This window comes from Brachypodium distachyon, chromosome 1 (genome assembly GCF_000005505.3).
Source record: "Brachypodium distachyon strain Bd21 chromosome 1, Brachypodium_distachyon_v3.0, whole genome shotgun sequence".
In the NCBI taxonomy this organism is placed as follows: Eukaryota; Viridiplantae; Streptophyta; class Magnoliopsida; order Poales; family Poaceae; genus Brachypodium; species Brachypodium distachyon.
The window spans coordinates 28,249,165-28,270,709 of NC_016131.3; the positions used below are offsets into that span (position 1 = coordinate 28,249,165).

Here is a 21,545-nt window from a genome sequence, read left to right on the forward strand (position 1 = left end):
AACAGACAACAGAGGGAGTACTTGTTTTGATTTCATTTTTAATTTTTGATTTTGCCTAATTTCCATCGGAAGCACCGGTTAATAGTGGGATTCTCGAGGGCATTGATGATGCAAACAGATCTGACCGTGATCCATGGTCTGAATCTTGTTGTTTCTTTGCTTTTTTGTTTATTTTTATTTTCCACAAATTTCTGTTTGGGTTTTCATGTCTCGTCTACCCCAATTTGCTTCGACAAAAGGCTTGTTGTTATTGCTGCCCAATTTGCTCATGAAATGCACTTTCAGCAAGCATAGCCTTTGCCCCAAGGTATACATCTAAGTCCACTACTATGAACACCGCTATCATAAATCTCATACAAAACTGTTGTCAGTTTTCATTTCACTGATCATGGAACAGTTTCTTTGGTACAACTCTACATTCCTTCCTTTGTGTTTTTGTTCAACCATCCAGACATACAACATTCCAAAGCATCATGACAACAGTTGCTGCTAGCTCTTGCGCAGGTATTTACTCGCAAGGGCAATAGATTTAGCGTCGATATCGTTCATCAAGTAGTCCCTTTCAGCTCGGCGTCGATGCTGCCTTTCCCTCCTGGCCCTCTTTGGGGCCAGCCTTGCATCCCTCTCCACATACGCTAGCCTGAACCTCTCGGCGATTGGTATTTCAGGAGGAGCATTTGGTTGCGGTGGAGCAGCCATTCTTCGAGGGGCAGCACAAACTGCCCATGTTTTTGGATCAATATCTTCTACTATTGAATGGTCTAGTGGTATGTTTGCAAATGCTTCACTTGGAATCTTCAAACCATGGTGGCCAAAAATTGATGGCTGCGGGTTGACAATAATGCGGGGACACTCTGCGGCAAGAATTTCCTTTGAGTTATCATCTATCTTGGGCTATATAAACGCAAAAGGTGAAACATAAGGGGCAAATTAATTAATTGCGAACGAAAAATTATCTTCCGGAGATGAGAGAACTTCTATGCTCACCCAAACTAGCCATCTTAAAGACTCTGCGCCGCTACCAATATCTACTGCTTCAAGTTCCTCCCATGAGTCCTCTTCGAGAGTATTCAGTTTGGGTTTCAAGAGATTGACACATGCCCGTGCAGTGAATTCGCTTCTTGGACAGCCCCTGCAATCATGGGAAAAGTCCTCATATATCCTGCTGCACAACGTACTATGCAGATAACAATGAAAGCTAGACTTGCCAGCATGGATATACTGAAAGCCAGGAACAATTTCCTATCAAGGCTTGAACTAGCTTTCAGCTAGGCAGGGAGCTCAATCAGAAAAACACAAACAATGGATGACCCTATACTGTCCGGTGGTATTGATCATTGACATCAGATCTAATGAATCATTTTTTATGTCAATTATTAGTGAAGAACAATCTAGTTTTCAGTTCAAAATTGTATATTTTCATTTCAGCAACTCCAACAACTACCAGCTGAAATATAGCTTATTGGAAAATTCAGACTTTTCTGGATAAGAGACAGGCCCATAAGTTTCACGTGACTGAAGTAAATCCATCCACGTTACTAGTAGAAATCAATCAGCGCGTCCACATACTCAACTTGTCAAAGCATTAAATGGAAAACCATGGCAATAAAAGGTAACCAGATGATACAAGTTGCCCTCAATCTTAAAAACCAGAGAAGTAGAACCTTGCTACAAAACTATAAAGCAACCCTAAGCTTGTAGATGCATCTCATTGGAGGTCATACCCGCATCTTAATATCTCCAAGGATGGACAGTGGCAGATAATCTCCGAAACAGCAGCAGCAGTTATTTTTTCACATCGACTGCATGGAAGGGTATGTCATAAGTATGACAAAACCATGAAGTAAACTGTCTAATTAAATTTCACCAAGTAATAGCTGACGCATGACTCCAAAGCTTACCTAATATCAATAGCCCATAAGTTGCTAAAAATATGTGCCACAGTAGTCAAACCAACATCACTAACATCAGAACCAGATATATCTAAGATCTTCCAGGAGCTATCAGCAAGAGAAACCAGAACTTCATCATTCAGTAGCCTTCTCCTCCTTGCAATAGACATAATTGCCAACTGTATAATACAATTAACTCAACTATCACTGTTGCATGTATGGTATCAGTAGATAACTATTACAGTACATTGAAAAAAGTGACAGAATGTGCAGTAAATATACCATGGAACTTTCCCTAGTACCGAATTGGCACTTTAAAATTAGATAAAACTGGGATTGGCTAATAGCAACTATTCTATAAGTCAAGCAACCTTATATCAAAACATATTTTCCTAAAGTCTTCCTGTCTTCACTTCAATTTCAAAGTGCCAATTTCCGTACTAGCGGAATATTCATGTTATACTTACTGCACATCGTGTCATTTTTTTCAATGCACTGCCATACTACCATCATGTGTGACCCAACGAATTGCTTTGTTCACCCTAGTTAACAAGCACTTCTACTTATCATTATTAGCCAATTTAATAATAGAACAAAATCCAGCTGACCATATTTGTCATCACGAGCCAATCTAATAATCTAAGATGCCTACTTTACCCTGTTGCCTAATGATTGGTGTGGAAACAAAATACTCAACTCATGAGATATATATGTAAAATCTAAGGGCTGTTTCTTCTTAACCTAGCTCTAGAAGCTTATGGTCAGTGCAGAAAAAATACTACACCCATGAAGTATACATGTAAAATCTAAGGGCTAATTTCCATCTTAACCTAGCCCTAGAAGCTGCATATCCTAATTGGCAAGATCGTATTTTCCTGCGGTGTCGTACAATACAAATTGGACTTCCAACAGACTCAGAGATGTCACAACCTTAACATTACAATTATTAAATTTGATTCTTCTACTCTTAAGGTAACAGTGCATATATTTCTACGGAAACTGTCTGGTTACAGTATTTTATATTTAACAAAGTGCTGGAATGGAGAAGAACTAGAGGACGAGTTTTCATGGTGAGTAGTCTCATTGAAAAATCATGTAGAATATTGATGTGAGCTCTTCATGATAATTATATATAAATGCATGTCCTAAGGAACCAATTGTAGTTCTAAGATTATCAAAATGACTCATGATGATAAATATGGTGACGTAGACACCTATGTTTTTAGCATGAGATTGACTCATGACGGTAAATATGAGTATTTGCAACCTAGGGTGAACAAAGCAATTCCTATGATCACACATGCAATCGTAACTAGATAGTACCATGCCATCGCATTGAACACGAGTAAATATAACACAAATTTTTCGCTACTAGCAATTCCTATGGTGAACAAAGCAATTCCTATGATCTCTACAAAAATTGGCATTTCAAGATTACATAAACATTTTAGGGGTTGGCTACTAGCAACTATTCTATAAGCAAGTCAAACAATCTTATATTAAACAATCTTTTCCTTGAATCTTCATGTCTTCACTCCTTAATAGTCCTAATTTCTCAAGGTGGTATGCCTTTGCACTATTTACCTCATCAAAATTCCACAGAAAGGCAAATATACAGATTCTCAGTGTTGCTTAAACACCTTTAATGTTCGAAGTGTTATATATAAATTTGCAGAAAAGGGAGAATGTTGTAACATTTAAAACTATGGCCTAAAAGGAACAAAATGGGGAGGTACATAGCCTATTGGTACTGGTAGGCACGATTCTTAAGGCTGAGGTCATGAATCCAAGACCCCGTACTGACATTTTTCTTTAAAAGAATATGCATTGTTCTTCTTGACTTGTTCTCTGTTTTTGTTTTACTACGAGTCTAAAACTAACTACTCGAGCAACAGACTTTTTCCAATGGTCACCTTGTCAATTAATTGGTCTTCTATTAGAAACAAAGATGAAATCGATTTAATCAACTAAAAATCTTGAGTACAAAGTTTATTTGGCAGCAAGAAAGGAAAACGAGAAAAACATCTAGACACATAGATGTAAATTGGTACCTTTATGTGTGGTGGAAAGAGGGAAGTAAATTCCGAAATATCACTGATAATATCTTCAAGATGCTGACCGAGGACGCCAGTACACAAACTGACCAATTTCCGAGGTCTGGCCTTCTTTCTGGGAGAATCTGAATTAGTTCAAATTTACAACTTATCATTCTGTAAATGATACGGCAAATCCATAAGTACAATTTAAGAAAACATCAAGAAACAAAACCGGTTATTCCGATCAGTATGCCACTGGATGAAGCTCAACAGCAATGAATTAATTCGACTGCCAAAGCAACAAGTTGGAACTTGTGAGTGCATGTAATCTACTACTCCCTCTGATCCATAATAAGTGTCTTGGATTTAGTACAAAGTTAGTATCAGAGGGAGTACCTAGCAACACTTGAGTCCCGCAGTGCTTGGTACTTTCTGCAAAATGAAACTCTAACAGCCCTTGTAGATACCACCAACCCAACTTGAAGCTTCAACCACAATCCATGCACCTTGCATGGAGAACAATGCCCACATCTGTTTTACTATCTCAGAAAGTACACATTTTCTTTTCCTATCCAGGCTAACCAATTAATATAAACCCTCCCCTGTTTCAGAAATTCTCTAGTCTGCCGTCAGCAATATTCATTCTCCAGAAAAAGAGGGCACACATTTTGTTCAGAATACGCAAGATTGATCAAGGATTCAAGGTAACCCGAAGCACTCGCTTTCTACATTAGAGTCAGCAATACAAGCACACAACCAAGGATGGGGACATAAATAAACAACAAGGATTCTGACACAACTAACATCTTTTGAGCAATTTATCTCCAATTCTCCATAACATACGAATTACGAAGAGCAGAAACCGGGAGCTTACAGAAAGAGGTAGCCGGTAGTAAACTCGTGGGCTTCCGGCGCGGCGTGACCTGGATATCGCTCAGCGACGCCGCGAGCTCCGCGACCACCGACTTCCCCTTTTCCATCAAATCCTCGGGGGGAGCTAGGTCGAGGGTAAACGGCAAGGAGGCTATGCGGTGGGAGCAAGACTGCGCGATGGGCACGGGCAAGGATAGCAGCGGCGAGCCAGCCTCCGGAGGAGAGGAAGCAAGGCGGCGCGAGGGGCGAGCGCCGAGCGGCGGCGAGCCGGGGCGGAGCGGTGAATTTGGGAGCTAGCCGGCTAGGGGCAATACCGTCATATCGGAACAGAGAAAGGTTGAATTAAGGTTTTCTTTCCGTAAAGTAAATACGTAATGAAACGGGAAATACCGACCTTCCATGTGGGACCCACCTTCGCGGAGGACGGGCCCACGCGGCAGTTCTCAGTATCCGTAATCGCGACACGTGGAAGTAGACGACAAGGAAGCAAAAAAAGAAAAAAGAAAAAAAAAAGCACGAGTCAAGAGCGTAGCCGTAGCGACCGTGATCCGCCTCCTTTCTTCCACCTGACACCAACATTCCCAGGACCTCCGCCCACCGCTTCTCCGGCCAACTCCTCCTCCCCCGCCACAGAGGCACGGCGCGCCCGCAGGTATTCTTCTCCTCTCGTCCTCGTCCTCTCATCGGAATGCCGTGGATAGGAGATCCCTGGATGGGTTCCTCTGTCGTCGACGAACCCTAAGTTGATTTGGTTGTCCCGGCCTCCGGGAGTCCCATTCTGGCATTTCCTGTGCTCCCATCCGAATCCTCGCGTGGTGGAGTACCAATGTCTTTATTATCTCCCAATTTCGTTCGGTTAATTAGATCCACCCCTCGTTATGGAACAAATTATTTACTGGCTGAAATTTGGCATGATCCTCTACGGCGTGAGGGGATCAAGTCCCACTTTTCCCAGACAAAACAAACGTTAGCCGAATGACGCGTGCATTGCCAGATTTACCGGAATGTGTAATGTTGTGCTACGGGCCAAACACGCCCGATTAATTTTGCGAAATGGGGAAATTAGCTAGGCTGATAAGGTGAGATTGTTATCCATGTTTCGGTTCCCATGTTGCTACGATGGTACTAACATGCTCTTGGTCTCGGATCAGACAACCCAAGGGGCGAGGGACTGGCTGCACATTGCCACCAAAGTAGAATGATCATAGTGATATTGGAACCTCACTTGTCATTCTCCCTTACTAGTTTTAAGTTTTAGCGTATATATAGTGAGTAGCCCTAGATATTTTGGATTAGGTCGCAGCCTTTTGTTCTGTGTTCATGGTACTGATACTTATTTAAAGTTGTGTGTGAAAGGAGCTCCTCTATTGCAATAGGACATCTGATTAGTAGTATTAGCATCTTCTTAACAAATTACTCCTGTCATACTGTGCCATTGGGTATTTTGGGCTGTAATTGGTGTTTGCTGAGTTGGCCGTGCGCAGGGCTAGGTCTGGGCTGGGACTATTGTTTAGGTTCATTGACAAGACTCAGGTAGGACTTGTTTTCACTTTTCAGCCATGCCAGGCTGTAAAAAAAGATTCTTGCTTCTTGTGGCATACAGTCATTCCACAAAATTAGCAATAACTCACATTACATACTTATTATTTCTTTTTCCAGAGCTAGCCTACTGCAAAACATGCTCCTCATATACCTGATCTATATTTCAGGGGAATAAATTAGAACCCCCAAGTCACAAGGAACTGATAGAAGCCTGTTTGGTGGATGTGAATATTTTTGCGCTCTGCTTCGAGTTCTGCTTGAGATGGCAGTTGGAATGGCATCCCAGCTCTTCCAAGGAGTGACTGCCACCAACAGATTTAACCAAACCAACAAATTTAGAGTACTGTTCGCTCTTACTTTGCTTGTGTTCTTTATATATTTATTTTCTATTTCATGAGTGTTTCCTTGTCCCGCCCCCAGAGCCTGGAGAAGCGACATTCTCTCCCATTTCCATCCACTTCGTTTCCTTCAGTTGCTTATGTATGATTTCTTTCTTTCTTTCAGTCTTGCTAAGTTAACAGCACATTTCACATATTCTAGTAGAATTTATATAATGGGTGTTGTGACGCTTTTATCATACTTTGCTACTCCCTCCGTCCAACAAAGGATGTCTCAACTTTGACTAAATTTGAATGCATCTATACACTAAGTCATGTCTAGATACATCCAAATTTTGACAAACTTGAGACATCTTTTGTTGGACGGAGGAAGTAGTAGATATTTAACTGAGATGTATGATTCTTTTGGAATTGTGAAGTATCCTTCCATCTCCGTGCCTAGTGTAAGGTGCAAACTACTTTATAATTTAGCAGAAGCAAACATATGTTTCAAGCCGTACAAAATGCGTCTCAGAAGTCAGAAAGAATGATCCATCCCTGTCAATTTCTCTTTCACATAGATGCACCAGACAAGGCTAGGTGCACTGTCCAGATGCTTCAAAAGGATTTTGTTAGACGTTCTCATCAGAAGACTATAGAGCAGAATCACATTCAAAAAGCTATATTTGGTTGGAATTATCTACAGACTACAACATACACAGGGTTCCATAAACCGTAGGTCATCAACCTTGTGTGGAAGAGAAGCTCCAGGGCTTAAACTTTAATTCCTTCCTGTAAATTTATTATGACTCCACTTGTCCCTCAGGAGTCCAACTATCTCTCAGTTTCCTAACTAATCTTATCACTGTCTGTTCCTAACTGAACAATTCTCTTTTCCTAATAACATTCTATCTCTCTCTTTGATTTATTCTTAGTTATTCCCTGCCTTGCACGAGTATACTGGCTGTAGGGCACTAGCTAAAAAAATAATAATATTAATATTGCTCAACGCTAAATCATTGCCGATATGCACCTTGGAGAATGAATCCAAAGACATACCTTTAGGAACATATGAGTTATTTTGTAATACTAAATACTTCTATATACTTGTATTCCTCGACGAAAGTTTCATCTGTTAGCTACAAATGTGTAGCTCTAATGGGCTTTTGCATTTCCTTTCATCCACTAAATTTTGAATGTTGATTTTTTCTAACTTCTGAGATAGACCATTTCAAATTTCTGACCTCATTTTGTTGCTCTGTGATAATAAACATTTTTAAAAATTTGTGCCCATTCTGTAAATCTTAAAAAACACAAGTTTTCTCCCCCGGTATTGTAAATCTTCAGAACATTTTCTTGCAGGCGCAAGATTCATTAGTTCATAATGTCTCGGAGAGGACCTACAGGCCCGTGCTTTATGTACCTTCTAGATATAGGGCCATGGGTGCTAGATCTTTTGCCTTGCCAGTTCCTTGGCAGGAAATTCCTCTGGTCAACAGCACATCTTCAGCATTGGCTAGGTAATCCATCCATCTTGTGGCATGTTGTTTACTTTTGAAGTTTGTTGAGTGCTTAGATAGCATTCATTGATGATTACTCTGACTGTCAACTGCTTTGTCAGCAGACACCAATTGCGACCATCCAATTTCTGGATCAGAATATCAAACAGTTACTGTATACACTGTGTAGTGCGTACTGCTGGCGGGTAATATTGTATCCTGCAGCATCTTAGTAACACTAGGATGAATAAATGAGGGTGTTCACCTGTTAATTTTTATTGCTAAGAGCCTAAGACTTTCAGTAACTTGTTGGAGTTGATATTATAGATTACTGTTGCATTCCTTGAAATACGGCTGCATCTAAATGGTAGGATATTGAAAAAGCATTATTAACTCAACATATGAATTAAGCTTCGTACATTTTAACCATCATTGTTTGATTAGGTAATCTTAAATGGAACTTGCTTTTATGGTTGATTATATTCACATACTGGATACATTCTTAACCAATTTAGTAGACTCATATTTTCCTGTTTTTTCCCCTTCTTGAGGTTATTGCTATACCATCTTATGTATGCAAAATTCCAAACGATGTATGCTTGAATTTTATCTTTTAATAGTTGCTTCTCTTCTTTTTTCTTCCTTGACAGGTCGTGTGACACTTTACTTACAAATCCTGCCACTTCACTTGTGGTACCTGCAATTGGAATAATTCTATTTGCTCTATGGGGATTTATGCCTCTCATGAAGGAAATTAGAAATCATTTCGATGTATGCTTTTGTTTTGTGTGACCATATTTTCTGTTTTGTATATTTATGACCAGATAAAATTACCATGACATTTTGTAATGTACCTTGCAGCATGGTGGAAATTGGAAACAGAGCCCGACGTACGTAATTTCTAGTTCCTACATTCAACCTTTGCTTCTTTGGACAGGAGCAACGCTTATCTGCAGGTATAGCCACAACAGAGTTTAGTGATGTTCCATTGCAGTAGTAATCCTATCTGATCGATATTGCTGCCTCAGAAATCTTAGGTATGTATCTGTTGCAGAGTTTCTCTTTTATTTGTGTTCTTTGCTCACACACTGTCCCTACAGGGGTTTGGATCCAGTTGTGCTGCCTTCAGCCGCAAGCCGAGCCGTTAAAATACGCCTTGTGGCTTTTGTGAGATCATTATCTACTGTCCTGGCTATTGCATATATTCTGACAAGGTACGCATGATACATTCTCAACAGCTTAATGACTGTTTGAAAGATAATTTAATGATTAATTTTGCAAGTTGCTTATGATGACAACAACATTTTACTGATAAAGTCTGATGGGCCTTTACTGGATCTGGAATATATGCTATGGACAGTTTCTTATTCCAGCTCAACTTCTATTTTGCCAATCTTGTCTGCAAGTGGATAATCTTAGACTTGCTGACTGGACAGCATGAATTGGCACTGCATGAGCCATGGCCGTGGGCCATTCGTGGCGCACAAGGAAAGGAAAAAAGTAGCAGCTGCATGACAAAAATAAATTAGATAAGATTTTTAGTTGCACCTCTTGTGCCTGCTTAGCTAAGGTAAGACATTCTAAAAAACGTTTAAGGTAAGATTGGACTGCATTGCAATTAGTTAATAGCAGATTAGGTTGCTGTGCTTATCGCCACACAACCCGAGGCAACCCATTTAGATGAGCTAAGAAAAGATTAAAAGGAAACTACCTTATCTCCATCCTCTTCTCTGCCTCTCTCTACCCAGCCTCCCCCCTCCTTACCTTACCAGCCTCCCCCCTCTCTGTTAGGTACCTAGGTCCCACGTACAGCATGCAGCACTTGAGTACTGCGCTGACATGGCGAGCTGACCAATGACCACATGTCCACACCTAGTGTTCATTGCTGAACGTGCAAGTCACATAACAGAGTCAAGTGGCTGGTGAATATATGTATTCACATTCCTGTTGCTTACTTCCGTTTACATTATTCACCAAACCTGAGTCATTGTATGATCTCGAGGGTGATCGGGAGGAGTGATCATAGTTGCCACGAACCCGGTTCGTTCGGGTCGAGGAACGGGATCGTGGGACGCGGAACGGTACTTTTGGGAAAAATTGAGGAGGATTTACTTGGGGAATCGACCCCGTCGACCCCGATCCCGAACTGGGTCGACCGACCCCGGATCGGGGGACGCGGCGGCGACCCGTGTTCCCGGCTTCTATGGGAGTGATAGTGGCATCCTCGGGGTGCCCAAGAACAACGATATGAGCCAGGGTGGCCTGAATCTTGAATTCGATGACAGCACCAACCCAGCAATGGCCACGATTGGCGGTGGTACAGGTTTGAGTGAGCAAAACCCAAATGACTAAACCGAAAGAAAACAAGCATGGCTTGGGCCCAGATATTGTTTTGCCTGCAGGCATGTTCTGAAGCCCGAAAAAGCTTGAATGAAACAACTAAAATAATAAATTTAATATTCACTGGGGGGAATAATTTCAAATTCCTCAGACACTGTCCACAGCCCATGGGCAGGTTAACTGGTTCGGCCATAAGCTCGGCATGTGGGCTTTGAACATGTCTAATTCAGGCACATGAAAAATAATAGAACAGATGTGGCAGGACCCTCAGTTTTTTTAGAAGGAGCAAGAAACTCGATTGCTATGTTCACCCCTGTGAGGTCGGATCCTACTGAGTTGGGGCACCAGATGGAGCCCCTACCACTGAGCCAGCACTCAGTTCTCAATTGAGGCACTTGAACAAATTGCGGTTTGGGTTATGTTTTAAGTAGGATGTGAACCTTACCACATCTCTGTCCACAGCATGGGCATATGGTAAGTGGAATCAACCATTCTTCCTTTCAGCAAATTTTGTGTAGCCAATCTTCTGTTGCTTTGTATGTAAAGTGGGTTTCTTTTGTGTTCAGCTTTTAATCTATTACTAAGATTAACATGGTTTATCTTCTTGTAGCTTGATTCAGCAGGTACATAAATTTCTAGTGGACATGCGTAACCCCAATGATACAAGAAGTGTAAGACTAATTTCCTTATAACATAGCTATAAGCTAGCATTACATTATTCTAGTACACGGTCTGGTTCTATCTGCTTGATTTCAACCTCACTGATATAAGCCAGTTTTAAAGGAACATGTAAGAGCAATCACATGCTCTTTTTAATAAAGAAGCAATAGGGACCCAAATCTATGTCGCGAGGACTTGAATTTGGGTGGTCGGATTGTGCGGCCACTTGCCGACCCAACGAGCTAGGGTCACTTCCTACTGATATAAGACATGATGCAGATTTCTTTTCTGAAGGAAAATCAGTAAGGGAACATGACACATGTTTTCTGGATTTGTTGGGGATTGGTACAAGGATGTGAGTTCACTGGGGATTGTTAGAAATAAGGATGTGAGTTTGTTAGGAAGGGTAATTTTCTCTCCAATTTTATGCAGTTTCCGGACTACCTATGGTAAGTGGAGAGGTGGGGTGGAGGTTGTGTAGTGAGCAGTGTGTTGAATAAAGTTTTTTTCCTGATTTTCTTCACTTATTCTTAGTGGTGTTATGGGGAAGGAGTATGAGAATAGAGAACACAACGGTCTAGTGCTTTTGTTATGATAGTGACATAGTGTAGAATTTATTTTTAAGGTTTGCCAGTCTCTTTATTTTCATCATATATTTTTTGATGAAATAAATCTGACGGCAACAACATTTACTTGTTAGCTTGGATTAAACTTGCTTAATGTGATTACCTTTAGCGAAATACTGAAACTAAATATGGAATTTAGTTTTATGAAGAATAGAAATTAGTTCTACAACAAGGATTTCCCGTTGGGTTTTATTTTGCCTGTTCTCACCGCCTATAGTTTTTCCTCAATTTTCATCTTGTAGTACCGCTTATTCAAGTTCGTTTCTTACAGATGGGTTTGGATTTTAGCATAAAGGCTATTTATACTGGCATTTGGATTGCTGCTGTTTCTCTCTTTATGGAGTTGCTGGGTTTCAATACCAAAAAGTGGATAACTGCTGGAGGTTTTGGGACAGTATTGCTTACGCTTGCTGGTCGCGAGGTACGAAAAAACCTCTGGTGTTGATAGCATAATTTTGTGCCACAGCACTACTAACTTTCTCAATTCATTGCAGATTTTGACCAACTTCATCTCAAGTGTTATGATCAATGCCTCCCGTCCATTTGTTGTAAATGAGTGGATCACTACAAAGATAGATGGTGTTGAGGTCACTGGTGTAGTTGAGGTCAGTATCTTGTGTGCTTTATTTCATGTGGATATACTTTTCTGTCTGTTTCATTTTGTGTACTTACTTAATCAATAGCCATCCAGTTCTGTAGTTATTTCTACCTTAATACAAAACTTTGTTTTTATATACTGATACCAGTTACACTCTCATACCCAATATTGTGGATGCTTCATCTTATCAACACACTGACTTAACTAATTTGATTTTCAGCATGTTGGCATGTGGTCTCCAACAGTTATTAGAGGTGATGATAGAGAAGCTATATATATTCCTAATCATAAGTTCACAGTGTCTATATTGAGAAATAACACTCGAAGGAGCCATTGGCGTATTAAGACCTATCTTGCGATAAGTCACATGGATGCTGGAAAAATTGGTGTAACCACTCCTCGCTCTTCCACTTGTTTTCTCAGTGTATTAAGTCCTATCTTCACCCTGTCTCTGTTTTCCTTTGGCAGGTAATTGTTGCGGACATGAGGAAAGTGTTGGCAAAAAATCATCAGATAGAACAACAGAAGCTACATAGAAGAGTATTTTTTGAGCAAATTGATCCAAAAACTCAAGCTCTCATGGTGCTTTGTCATATTAAGTAATCCGTCTTTTGGTTTAAGGGGGCTTGTCCTGTGGAATTGGCGCTTCTGAAAATTTGAAAAGTTCACGAGAACTTCCATAAAATTATCAAATTATCTATGCATCAAGATGCAAGCTTTCTGTTTTCTCAAAATAAAAAAATATCTCGAATTAATTGTACTACCATGAAGGGCTTATTGCACAACCGCGCAATCAACTTCAAATATCTATTGGCGAAAAAAAGACAAGTTTGAATATGTATCCAAACTTAATTTTACGTCTTCAAATATCTTTTGAGTACCTTCTTAAAATATTACACCACCTTATATTCTCACTTTGAATTTTACACTATTCCTGAACTCCTAATTATCTAAGGTTGGCATCATTTTGTTGTGTTGTCCTGTAGATTTTCGTATCCTGCTTCGTGAAGACTACACATCTTGAGGAGTATCTTAATGTCCAGGTAATGTATGTGTATCTGTAATTCCGTATGTGTTCCTATATACTCTGCTTGCAATAGAACATGGTTACATATGAAAGGAGCGAGTGTAGAGTTTGAAAATAAGAAGGGAACTGTATTGGATACACGAAGAGAGGCAAATAGCATGTCTTAGTGTTAGCCCCGGAGACTTAAATTTGAAACTTACGTATGAGATTGCATGAATATCCATGCACAATGTTTACTCCAAATGCTTAACTTATGATCAGTCCAACGTGTGATGCTTCATTTATCATTGTTGCCCCCCTGCCATATTATGATCTGTCCAATGTGTGATGCTACAGAAGAGTTTTTTGTTTCCTCCGTAGATGAAGTTTGGGAGGAGCAGCCTAGAATGCCATTTTTGCATGATTTTATTTATTTTTATCAACATTTAGGTAGCCCTAACGAACAATTGATACTGGTGTCCTCCAGTACGTCAAAATAGCTGATACACTTTTTTGATGTTCCAATACACAACAGGAGGATGTTTTGTTGGATTTTCTTAGAATAGTTGGCCATCACAGGGCAAGGCTTGCTACCCAAACTCGAACAGTTCAGAAATCATATGGCAATGCAGACATCGATAACATTCCTTTCGGAGAGGAAATGTATAATCGTGTACGTGGTCGTCCACTTCTGATTGATACCTCTGCCAAGATCAGTGAAGGCAAGTCTAAATCTCGATCAGCATCACGTGAAGAGCACAAATTCAAGACAAGTGCATCAGTAGAGACCAAGTCAGCTTCACATGATAGTCCTAGTTTAAGCAACTCGGATAAGAAGGAACATAAAAAGGTGGTGACAGAAGATGATTTGATGGCGGATATTAAGAATGATCATGTGACGTCAAGAACACCATCTCCATCCACAGAAAATGTTGATCCTGTCTCGTCAACTTCTATGTCTGGTAAAGGGGAGCCTCGAGGATCTGAGATCACAGAACGGCAAGGAGATGGGTCCGTTTCTCTAGCTAATCCTAAGAAAGAAAGTAGACCTGCCTTGGAAGATAACATTGTTCTTGGTGTAGCTCTCGAGGGCTCCAAGAGGACACTCCCCATTGAAGAAGGAATTGATCCTCATCTACCCGAAACTGAGCCAGACACAGTAGAAGTTGGCTCATCACCCAAGGATAAGAAAGGTCAAAGCCACACACTTTGAGGTCGATCAAGAGAAGGCTGACAGGAGGAATCTTGATTCTTGACAGGTGATCCAAGTTCAAACAGGGTCCTTGCCAAAGATTTGTCACCATGCCCATCTTTTTTGTGTGCTGGTGCAAATGCCATCTATTCCACAATTCACATTTTTTTTGTAATAAACCTGTTGATAAAATGTAGCTCAGTTTACTGGTATAAAAAAGAGAGATAAAATGTAGCTTAGTCGTAGCAGTTAAGCCCATAAAAACCGCGTACAGATGTTGTTTTGTATGTGTGGTGCAGCAGCTGCTGCATCGTTGTAATTGAGCCGATTTGTGTTGGTTCTTGCATATGTGTCTGGGTCTGGAAACAGTTTCTTTGGATGATGTTATCACAAGCATTGTACCAACCTGAAAACAGAGCCTGTCCTGCACGTTCGTCCATCTCATTTTCAAAGAACAAAGCAAATTCCACGAATTTCATCAAATCTAACTGCTCATCTACGGCAGATGCGAGCGATCACCAGTTCACTGCTTACGGTATCTTGATCCAGCTCTGTCATAATATTAGTTTCCAAAAACACTGTCCATCTGACGTAATCAGTGGAGGGTGCCACGTGGTTTTTCGATGCGGCGAGGATCTTCTTCGGTTGCTTCCGTTGGAGTGTATGTGGCGTGTTTGCTTCATCGTTTCTGTCTTTTTGTCTTCATCGTTTCTGTCTTTTTGTCGACTACGGAATCTTTGTCCCCTTTTGTAGGTTTTTCGTCTGATTTTCCCTAATTAACCGGATAATTTTATTTTTTCTATAATGAAATGTAGAACTCCCTGCACTTTGAGGTGTCAAATAGTAGAAGCAATTTTAAGCTAAAAAAAATAGTAGAAGCAACTCGACTGGACGTTGCCAGCCATGCCCCAGTAGGCCTGACCTGTCAGCGACAAGGCAACAAAGCCGCCGTGACTTTTTCTTTTTTGAGAGGACAAAGCCACCGTGACTAGACCTGACCGAACCCCGCACTGCGGCACAACTAGTTCTCGCCCAGCCCGGCGCGCGCGGCCCGTACCCTCCGGCGCCCGTTCCTCCTCCACCCACCCCCAAAATCCCATTCCCATTCCGCATCGATCGAATCCCGGAACCACGAATCGGCGGCGGCGCGATGAGCGTGGTGGGCTTCGACGTCGGCAACGACACCCTGGTGGCGGCGGCGGCGCGGCAGCGGGGCATCGACGTGCTCCTCAACGCCGAGTCCAAGCGCGAGTCCCCCGCCGCCGTCGCCTTCGCCCACAACGCGCGCCTCCTGGGCCCCCACGCCGCGGGGGCCGCCTCCTCCCACGCCCCCTTCTCCAGCCCCAAGCGCCTCCTCCTCCTCGCCGCCCGCCCCGCGCTCGTCCCCCGCGACCTCCCTCGCCTCCCCTTCCCCGTCCACGTCCCGGCCGATGGCGACGCGCTCGTCCACGTCGACCACATCGGCCGCCGCATCGCGCTCTCCCCGACCCACCTCCTCGCCATGCTGCTCGCCTACCTCAAGCAGCTCGCCGAGGCCGACCTCGAGGCCCCCGTCGCGGACTGCGTGATCTCCGTCCCCTGCTACTTCACGCAGGCGCACCGCCGCGCGTACCTCGACGCCGCCGCCGTCGCGGGGCTCACGCCGCTCCGGCTCATGCACGACCTCGCCGCCACCGCCCTCGGGTACGGTCTCTACCGCTCCGACCTTGGCGTCGCTGGGAGCCCCACCTTTGTCGCGTTCGTCGACGTCGGCCACAGCGACACGCAGGCCACGGTCGTCGCGTTTGATCCGTCGGGGATGAAGGTGCTGTCCCACGGATTCGATGCAGACCTAGGTGGGAGGGATTTTGACGAGGTGTTGTTTGAGCATTTCGCCGAGGAGTTCAGGGACAGGTATAAGATTGATGTCGTGGGCAATGTGAAGGCAAGCATGAGGTTGAGGGCCGCGTGTGAGAAAGCGAAGAAGGTGTTAAGCGCGAATGCTGAGGCTGTGGTGAACATTGAATGCTTGATGGAGGAGAAGGATGTGAGGGGGATGATCCGGAGGGAAGAGTTCGAGAAGCTCTGTTCTCAGTTGCTGGAGAGAGTTGTCGAGCCGTGCAAGAGGGCGATGGCAGATTCAGGTGTTGGATTGGAGAAGCTGCAGTCTGTGGAGCTCGTTGGGTCAGGGTCTCGGGTGCCTGCGATTGCTAGAGTTCTGGCGGAGTTCTTTAGAAGGGAGCCTAGTCGCACCATCAATGTCAGTGAGTGCGTGGCCCGGGGTTGTGCGTTGCAGTGTGCGATGCTTAGTCCCACATTACGTGTCCGGGAGTATGAGGTATGAATGATTGCTCTTTATCTTGTAGTCTCTGATGTGTATGCTTAATGGTAGTTGAAGCACTCTGAGTTGCTGGTTGTAATGAGGATTGTCACATCTTGTGTATTTCAGGTGCAAGATGCAATTCCTGCCTCAATAGGATTTTGCACAAATGAAGGCCCTATATCAACATTGTCAAGCAATGCATTATTCCGGAGAGGCCAGCCCCTTCCCAGTGTTAAGATCATTACTCTGCATAGGAACAGTGGCTTTAATTTGGATGTGTATTATTTGGATGAGAATGAATTGCCTCCTGGCACCTCAACAAAAATTGGTAGTTTTCAGGTATGCAATTAACTCTGTTGATTGATAAATGATGGCCTTTAGCCTTTGAGAACTCATAGAATGACAAGCAATCTTGTGAACCATAATACATACTCCCTCCGTCCCATAATTCTTGTCTCAAATTTGCCCAAAAATGGATGTATCTTTTCCTAAAAAGTGTCTACATACATGTAATATTTCGACAAGAATTATGGAACGGAGGGAGTACATGAGTATAAGGGTGATAGTCGGTTTGTAGCATTTTTTGAAGGTAGTATGCATGCCAACCATTGTAAAATGTTAATGCTCGCTCTTTTCCGAAACAACAAGACAATCGGAAGCTGGTATTATTCTGGAAGCTGACCTTGCAACTTCATTCTGCAAGAGATTGCAACATATATTTACAACAATGACTATTGTGATGTTTAGTTCTGAATCCTTCTCAACACCCACTATTGTTGTATTCTAGGTAACCATATTCACGACGCTGCCAATGTCTCTCCAATTGTCTGTCATAAACTAACGTGCTCTATGAACAAACCTTTAAGTTCCATTCTGTAAGATCTCATGTGGCGCCTTTATTGTTACTCCAAAGTAGTATCAAGTGGCTCGTCATTTTTTTTCAGAACACTGGGTCACCATTTTCAAAAGCATTCCAGGCAACTGCTGTATTCCCAGCTTTAATTGTCCTTAGTGCACTCAAAGATCATTGCTTGCTCCCTCGTGTTTTATTTATTTATTTGGTGGAACTTTGCGGCCCACAGTTTAATTACGATAGTTCCATATGATTCTTCCATGCATATTCGGTCATGGCTTGCTACAGAGATTATTATTATTTGGGTGGGTGATATATTGCATCTCTCGTCTTGTGAAAGCTATTTCAAATGTATGCCAGTTGAACTGTGACATAAAATACTCTTGCATAATTTTAATGAAATTACACACTTACACTTACTGTGGAATGTTGTTGTCTTCCAGAATTATACTTCTATGTATGTTGAGTGTCATTATTGGTTTATTGCAGATTGGCCCTTTTCATGCACACACGGAAAAATCTAAAGTCAAAGTAAAAATTCGGTTAAATCTCCATGGACTCATTTCAGTGGAATCAGCTGTTGTAAGTGTCAACTTTCATTGTCACTAACAGATTTTAGTTGTAAGTCATTTAATGTAGCTTCTAATTTTCAACCTGCCTCAGTTGATCGAGGATGATCAAAGGGATACAAATTCTTCTGACTCTATGGAGGTCGACCACAACAATGATGTGGTAAGGAATCATTTCAGCCCTCACTGAGCCTAGATCTGTTCTACATGTGTTCCTCTAGCTTATGTCACAGTATGATGACCAAAGGGATGCAAATTCCGCTGAGTCTACCTAATATTGCGTAGCATGAGTTGCTGAGTTGCTGTACGAGTATCATTTGCAGCTGGCATTCTTTCTTGATGTAGGCAGTAAACAACTAAATTTGTTGATAGTAGCTAGCAAGCATAAGGCCTCCTCGTAGTTGCACTTTATCCATAGAATACTATGGTATTTTAACTATTTAAGGTGCTAAGTTCTGGGACAACCCTGTTAATTTTTAACCAGTTGGGAGAAGGTACCATAGAATTAGTTGTACGCAGAGAATTTGAAACGGAGTAGAAAACGTTCCTCTCGGGATGCATACTATACATATGATCTTTAGCAAACCATCTCAGTTAAATGCTCAACTGTGTTACTATATGCAGGGTGATAAGTCAAGAAATGAAAGGCCAATTCAACGGCAGGATCTGCAAATTATTGGGTCCATTTATGGTGCGATGAGTAAGCAGGAATTGCTGGAAGCTCAAGAGCAAGAGTATCAACTGGCGTATCAGGATAAACTGATGGAGCGAACAAAAGAGAGGAAAAATGCATTGGAGTCCTACGTGTACGACATCCGTAATAAGGTGTCTGATCGGTCCTGAGAATGTTGTTCCAACCTTTCCCCACCTAATTTTTTTTTGTCTGATAAATTGTTTTCTAGCTTTCTGAGAGGTATCGGAGCTTTGCTACTGATTCTGAAAGGGAACAAATCTCAGTTAATCTACAACAGACTGAAGAATGGCTTTATGAAGAAGGTGATGATGAGACTGAAGAAGTTTACAGTAGTAAACTTGAAGAGCTCAAAAAGGTAAAAATGGAACTTTTTTACTGTTTTTTCTGTCTGCATGCATGACCCTTGTTAAACTATTTTCTTTTCCTTGTTTTATCACTTCAATTTTAGTTTTGACTGACCCTCCAGTGGTATTCCCTTATTTGGTTTTTGGAAAAGGAAGAGTTTTATTGCTCCTCCAGACTCTGTCATTTAAAATGCACGGAGCCCCAAAGTTTACAATCTAATGTACCCCACCGGCAGTAAAATCTTCGGTTTGCACCAAATTCTGGTGGACATCTGCTTCTGATCTCTAATTATTTGTTTGTCCGAGTTCGAAACGACTTAAAATTTGTTTGTTTGTCATACCCCGTTTTGGTGGACCATGTTCTTATGTCTTTTTTTTTGTATTTAAAGCTTGTAGACCCCATCGAAAATCGTTGTAAAGATGATGAAGTCAGAACTCAAACCACAAGGGAGCTTTTGAAGTGCATTGTTGACCACAGGATGGCTGCCAAGTCATTATCCGCGCCTGAACGGGAAGCTGTAAGTTATTTAACCTTTAGTGTTTCTATTGTGTGCCCCCCTTATGAACACATTAATCATTGAATATGTGGTCTGCTTGTACTAATCTGCCAAGAATGATACCTTATGAACACATAAATCGTTGAATATGTGGTCTGCTTGTACTAATCTGCCAAGAATGATATGTTAGTAAATGATAGAGCAAAATTATTCATGTTCCATGCAGTACGATAATTATAGTACTTTCTTCACCGATGAATTACAAAATTTTGAAAAGCCAAAAGAGAAACATGAATACACTGTGTTGACAATAATTAAGTTGGAACTTGTGGTATTTCTAGTGCGCATAGTGTGAAACTATAGTGCTGTAGCTAACTGTGCTGGTGATCATCTTTTGCATATCAGGTTGATAATGAGTGTGCTAAAGTTGAGCAGTGGCTAAGGGAGGGGTTGAAACTTCAGGAGTCCTTGCCCAAGGATGTTGACCCTGTACTTTGGTCCCCTGAAATCAAGAGAAAGGAAGAAGAGCTGGACATGTATTTGTTTTTTCTTCCCTTAAGGCTACTTTTCACCATGTTGAGCTCTTTTACAAAAATGTTTGGTGTCTCATTCCTAAGAAGATTTGCCTGATTCCTCTTGCAGGTTATATAGAAACATAGTAACTAGTAAGGCACGAGGGCACTCCAGCGAGGATGGATGCTAGCAGGGGTTCAGATCACATGCATAAATCAGATAGACATTAGACCTTGCTGAGATTTCCTTACTGGATGGCTGCGGTCAATTCTGACATTTTGTAGCAATACACGGACGAACGAGTTTCTGCTAACACTGCCATACGGTCAACTCTGTTCCACTCTAGGCCCGCCATTGGGTTTCTGCATCTCACTACTCTGACTTGCAGTTTTCACTGGAGAACCTACTAGTCATGATTGTTGATACTTGTGAATTCTTTTCCCTGTAATCAGATAAAGGTTGTTCTTTGCTTCAGTGTGCTCACAGTGAACAATACAAATGCTCGAAAATGCACACACTTACAAGGACTGTGGGTTGTAGCTCATTAGATTCATTTTGTGTCAGGTGTATATTGATCAATGAGCAGAGATCCTCATGCTATGGATGCTATGTTGCAGCGAGAATTTACTTATCAAAAGTTTCCACTTGTGGTTTCACTGTCCCAATTTCAAATGTGCATGTGTCCTATGTAAGATGAGAAAACTTACACAATATTAAGATCATATTTTCTTAACTTGTGTAGTGTTGTTGTATCCATGTCTTTTGGTCCATTTTTTGCTGATCACTGGCCTTGCAAAAACTTGCATTTTTAGGGCGTCCAGTTTCCCCCACACGGCCACACCGCTGCCTTTGTAGAACAGTACGGAGTTTTGGGAATGCACCTTAGGTGCTCCACTTGTATTGATCTCATATTTATACAGAGTACAACGAGAGCCGGTTACAACAGAAACAAGATCAGGCGCCGGACGTGCTATACAGGCATGCGCATGACTCCATCGTGGTTGGTTAGAGAACAGGCATGCTACGTTGCTCTACACCCCGCTGCAGGTTGATTGTCCGGAGCCCGGACGCACAAGCTGGAACGAAAACCTCCAAATGTGGAGGATGGAAGCCCCTTGGTCATGATGTCGGCGAACTGCTGCGATGTAGGGACATGGAGGACGCTCAACTGGCCGAGAGCAACCTTCTCGCG

The 21,545-nt window shown here is 42.0% G+C and overlaps 3 protein-coding genes across 3 annotated transcripts; 2 read left to right on the forward strand and 1 right to left on the reverse strand.

The window, feature by feature from the left end:
• Positions 1-325: 325 nt before the first annotated feature.
• Positions 326-5,076, reverse strand: LOC100843238. Its single transcript, XM_003563373.4, has 6 exons — positions 4,803-5,076; positions 3,944-4,071; positions 1,902-2,071; positions 1,725-1,802; positions 988-1,132; positions 326-894 (listed from the first exon to the last, which is right to left on the reverse strand). The coding sequence occupies exons 1-6, from the start codon at positions 4,906-4,908 to the stop codon at positions 490-492; spliced, it is 1,032 nt and encodes a 343-aa protein (XP_003563421.1). The 5' UTR covers positions 4,909-5,076; the 3' UTR covers positions 326-489.
• Positions 5,077-5,296: 220 nt separating this feature from the next.
• On the forward strand, positions 5,297-14,986 carry LOC100841710 (mechanosensitive ion channel protein 2, chloroplastic). Its single transcript, XM_024457250.1, has 15 exons — positions 5,297-5,453; positions 6,511-6,683; positions 6,764-6,823; positions 8,023-8,180; positions 8,285-8,365; positions 8,810-8,930; positions 9,021-9,115; positions 9,260-9,373; positions 11,110-11,170; positions 12,057-12,206; positions 12,280-12,390; positions 12,604-12,771; positions 12,852-12,965; positions 13,370-13,426; positions 13,925-14,986. The coding sequence occupies exons 2-15, from the start codon at positions 6,606-6,608 to the stop codon at positions 14,600-14,602; spliced, it is 2,046 nt and encodes a 681-aa protein (XP_024313018.1). The 5' UTR covers positions 5,297-5,453; positions 6,511-6,605; the 3' UTR covers positions 14,603-14,986.
• A 598-nt stretch (positions 14,987-15,584) lies between these two features.
• On the forward strand, positions 15,585-21,018 carry LOC100841106 (heat shock 70 kDa protein 16). The gene is made up of 9 exons (XM_003563366.4): positions 15,585-16,898; positions 17,010-17,222; positions 18,226-18,318; positions 18,400-18,468; positions 18,930-19,130; positions 19,208-19,354; positions 19,733-19,861; positions 20,246-20,376; positions 20,483-21,018. The coding sequence occupies exons 1-9, from the start codon at positions 15,732-15,734 to the stop codon at positions 20,541-20,543; spliced, it is 2,211 nt and encodes a 736-aa protein (XP_003563414.2). The 5' UTR covers positions 15,585-15,731; the 3' UTR covers positions 20,544-21,018.
• The last annotated feature ends 527 nt before the right edge of the window (positions 21,019-21,545 follow it).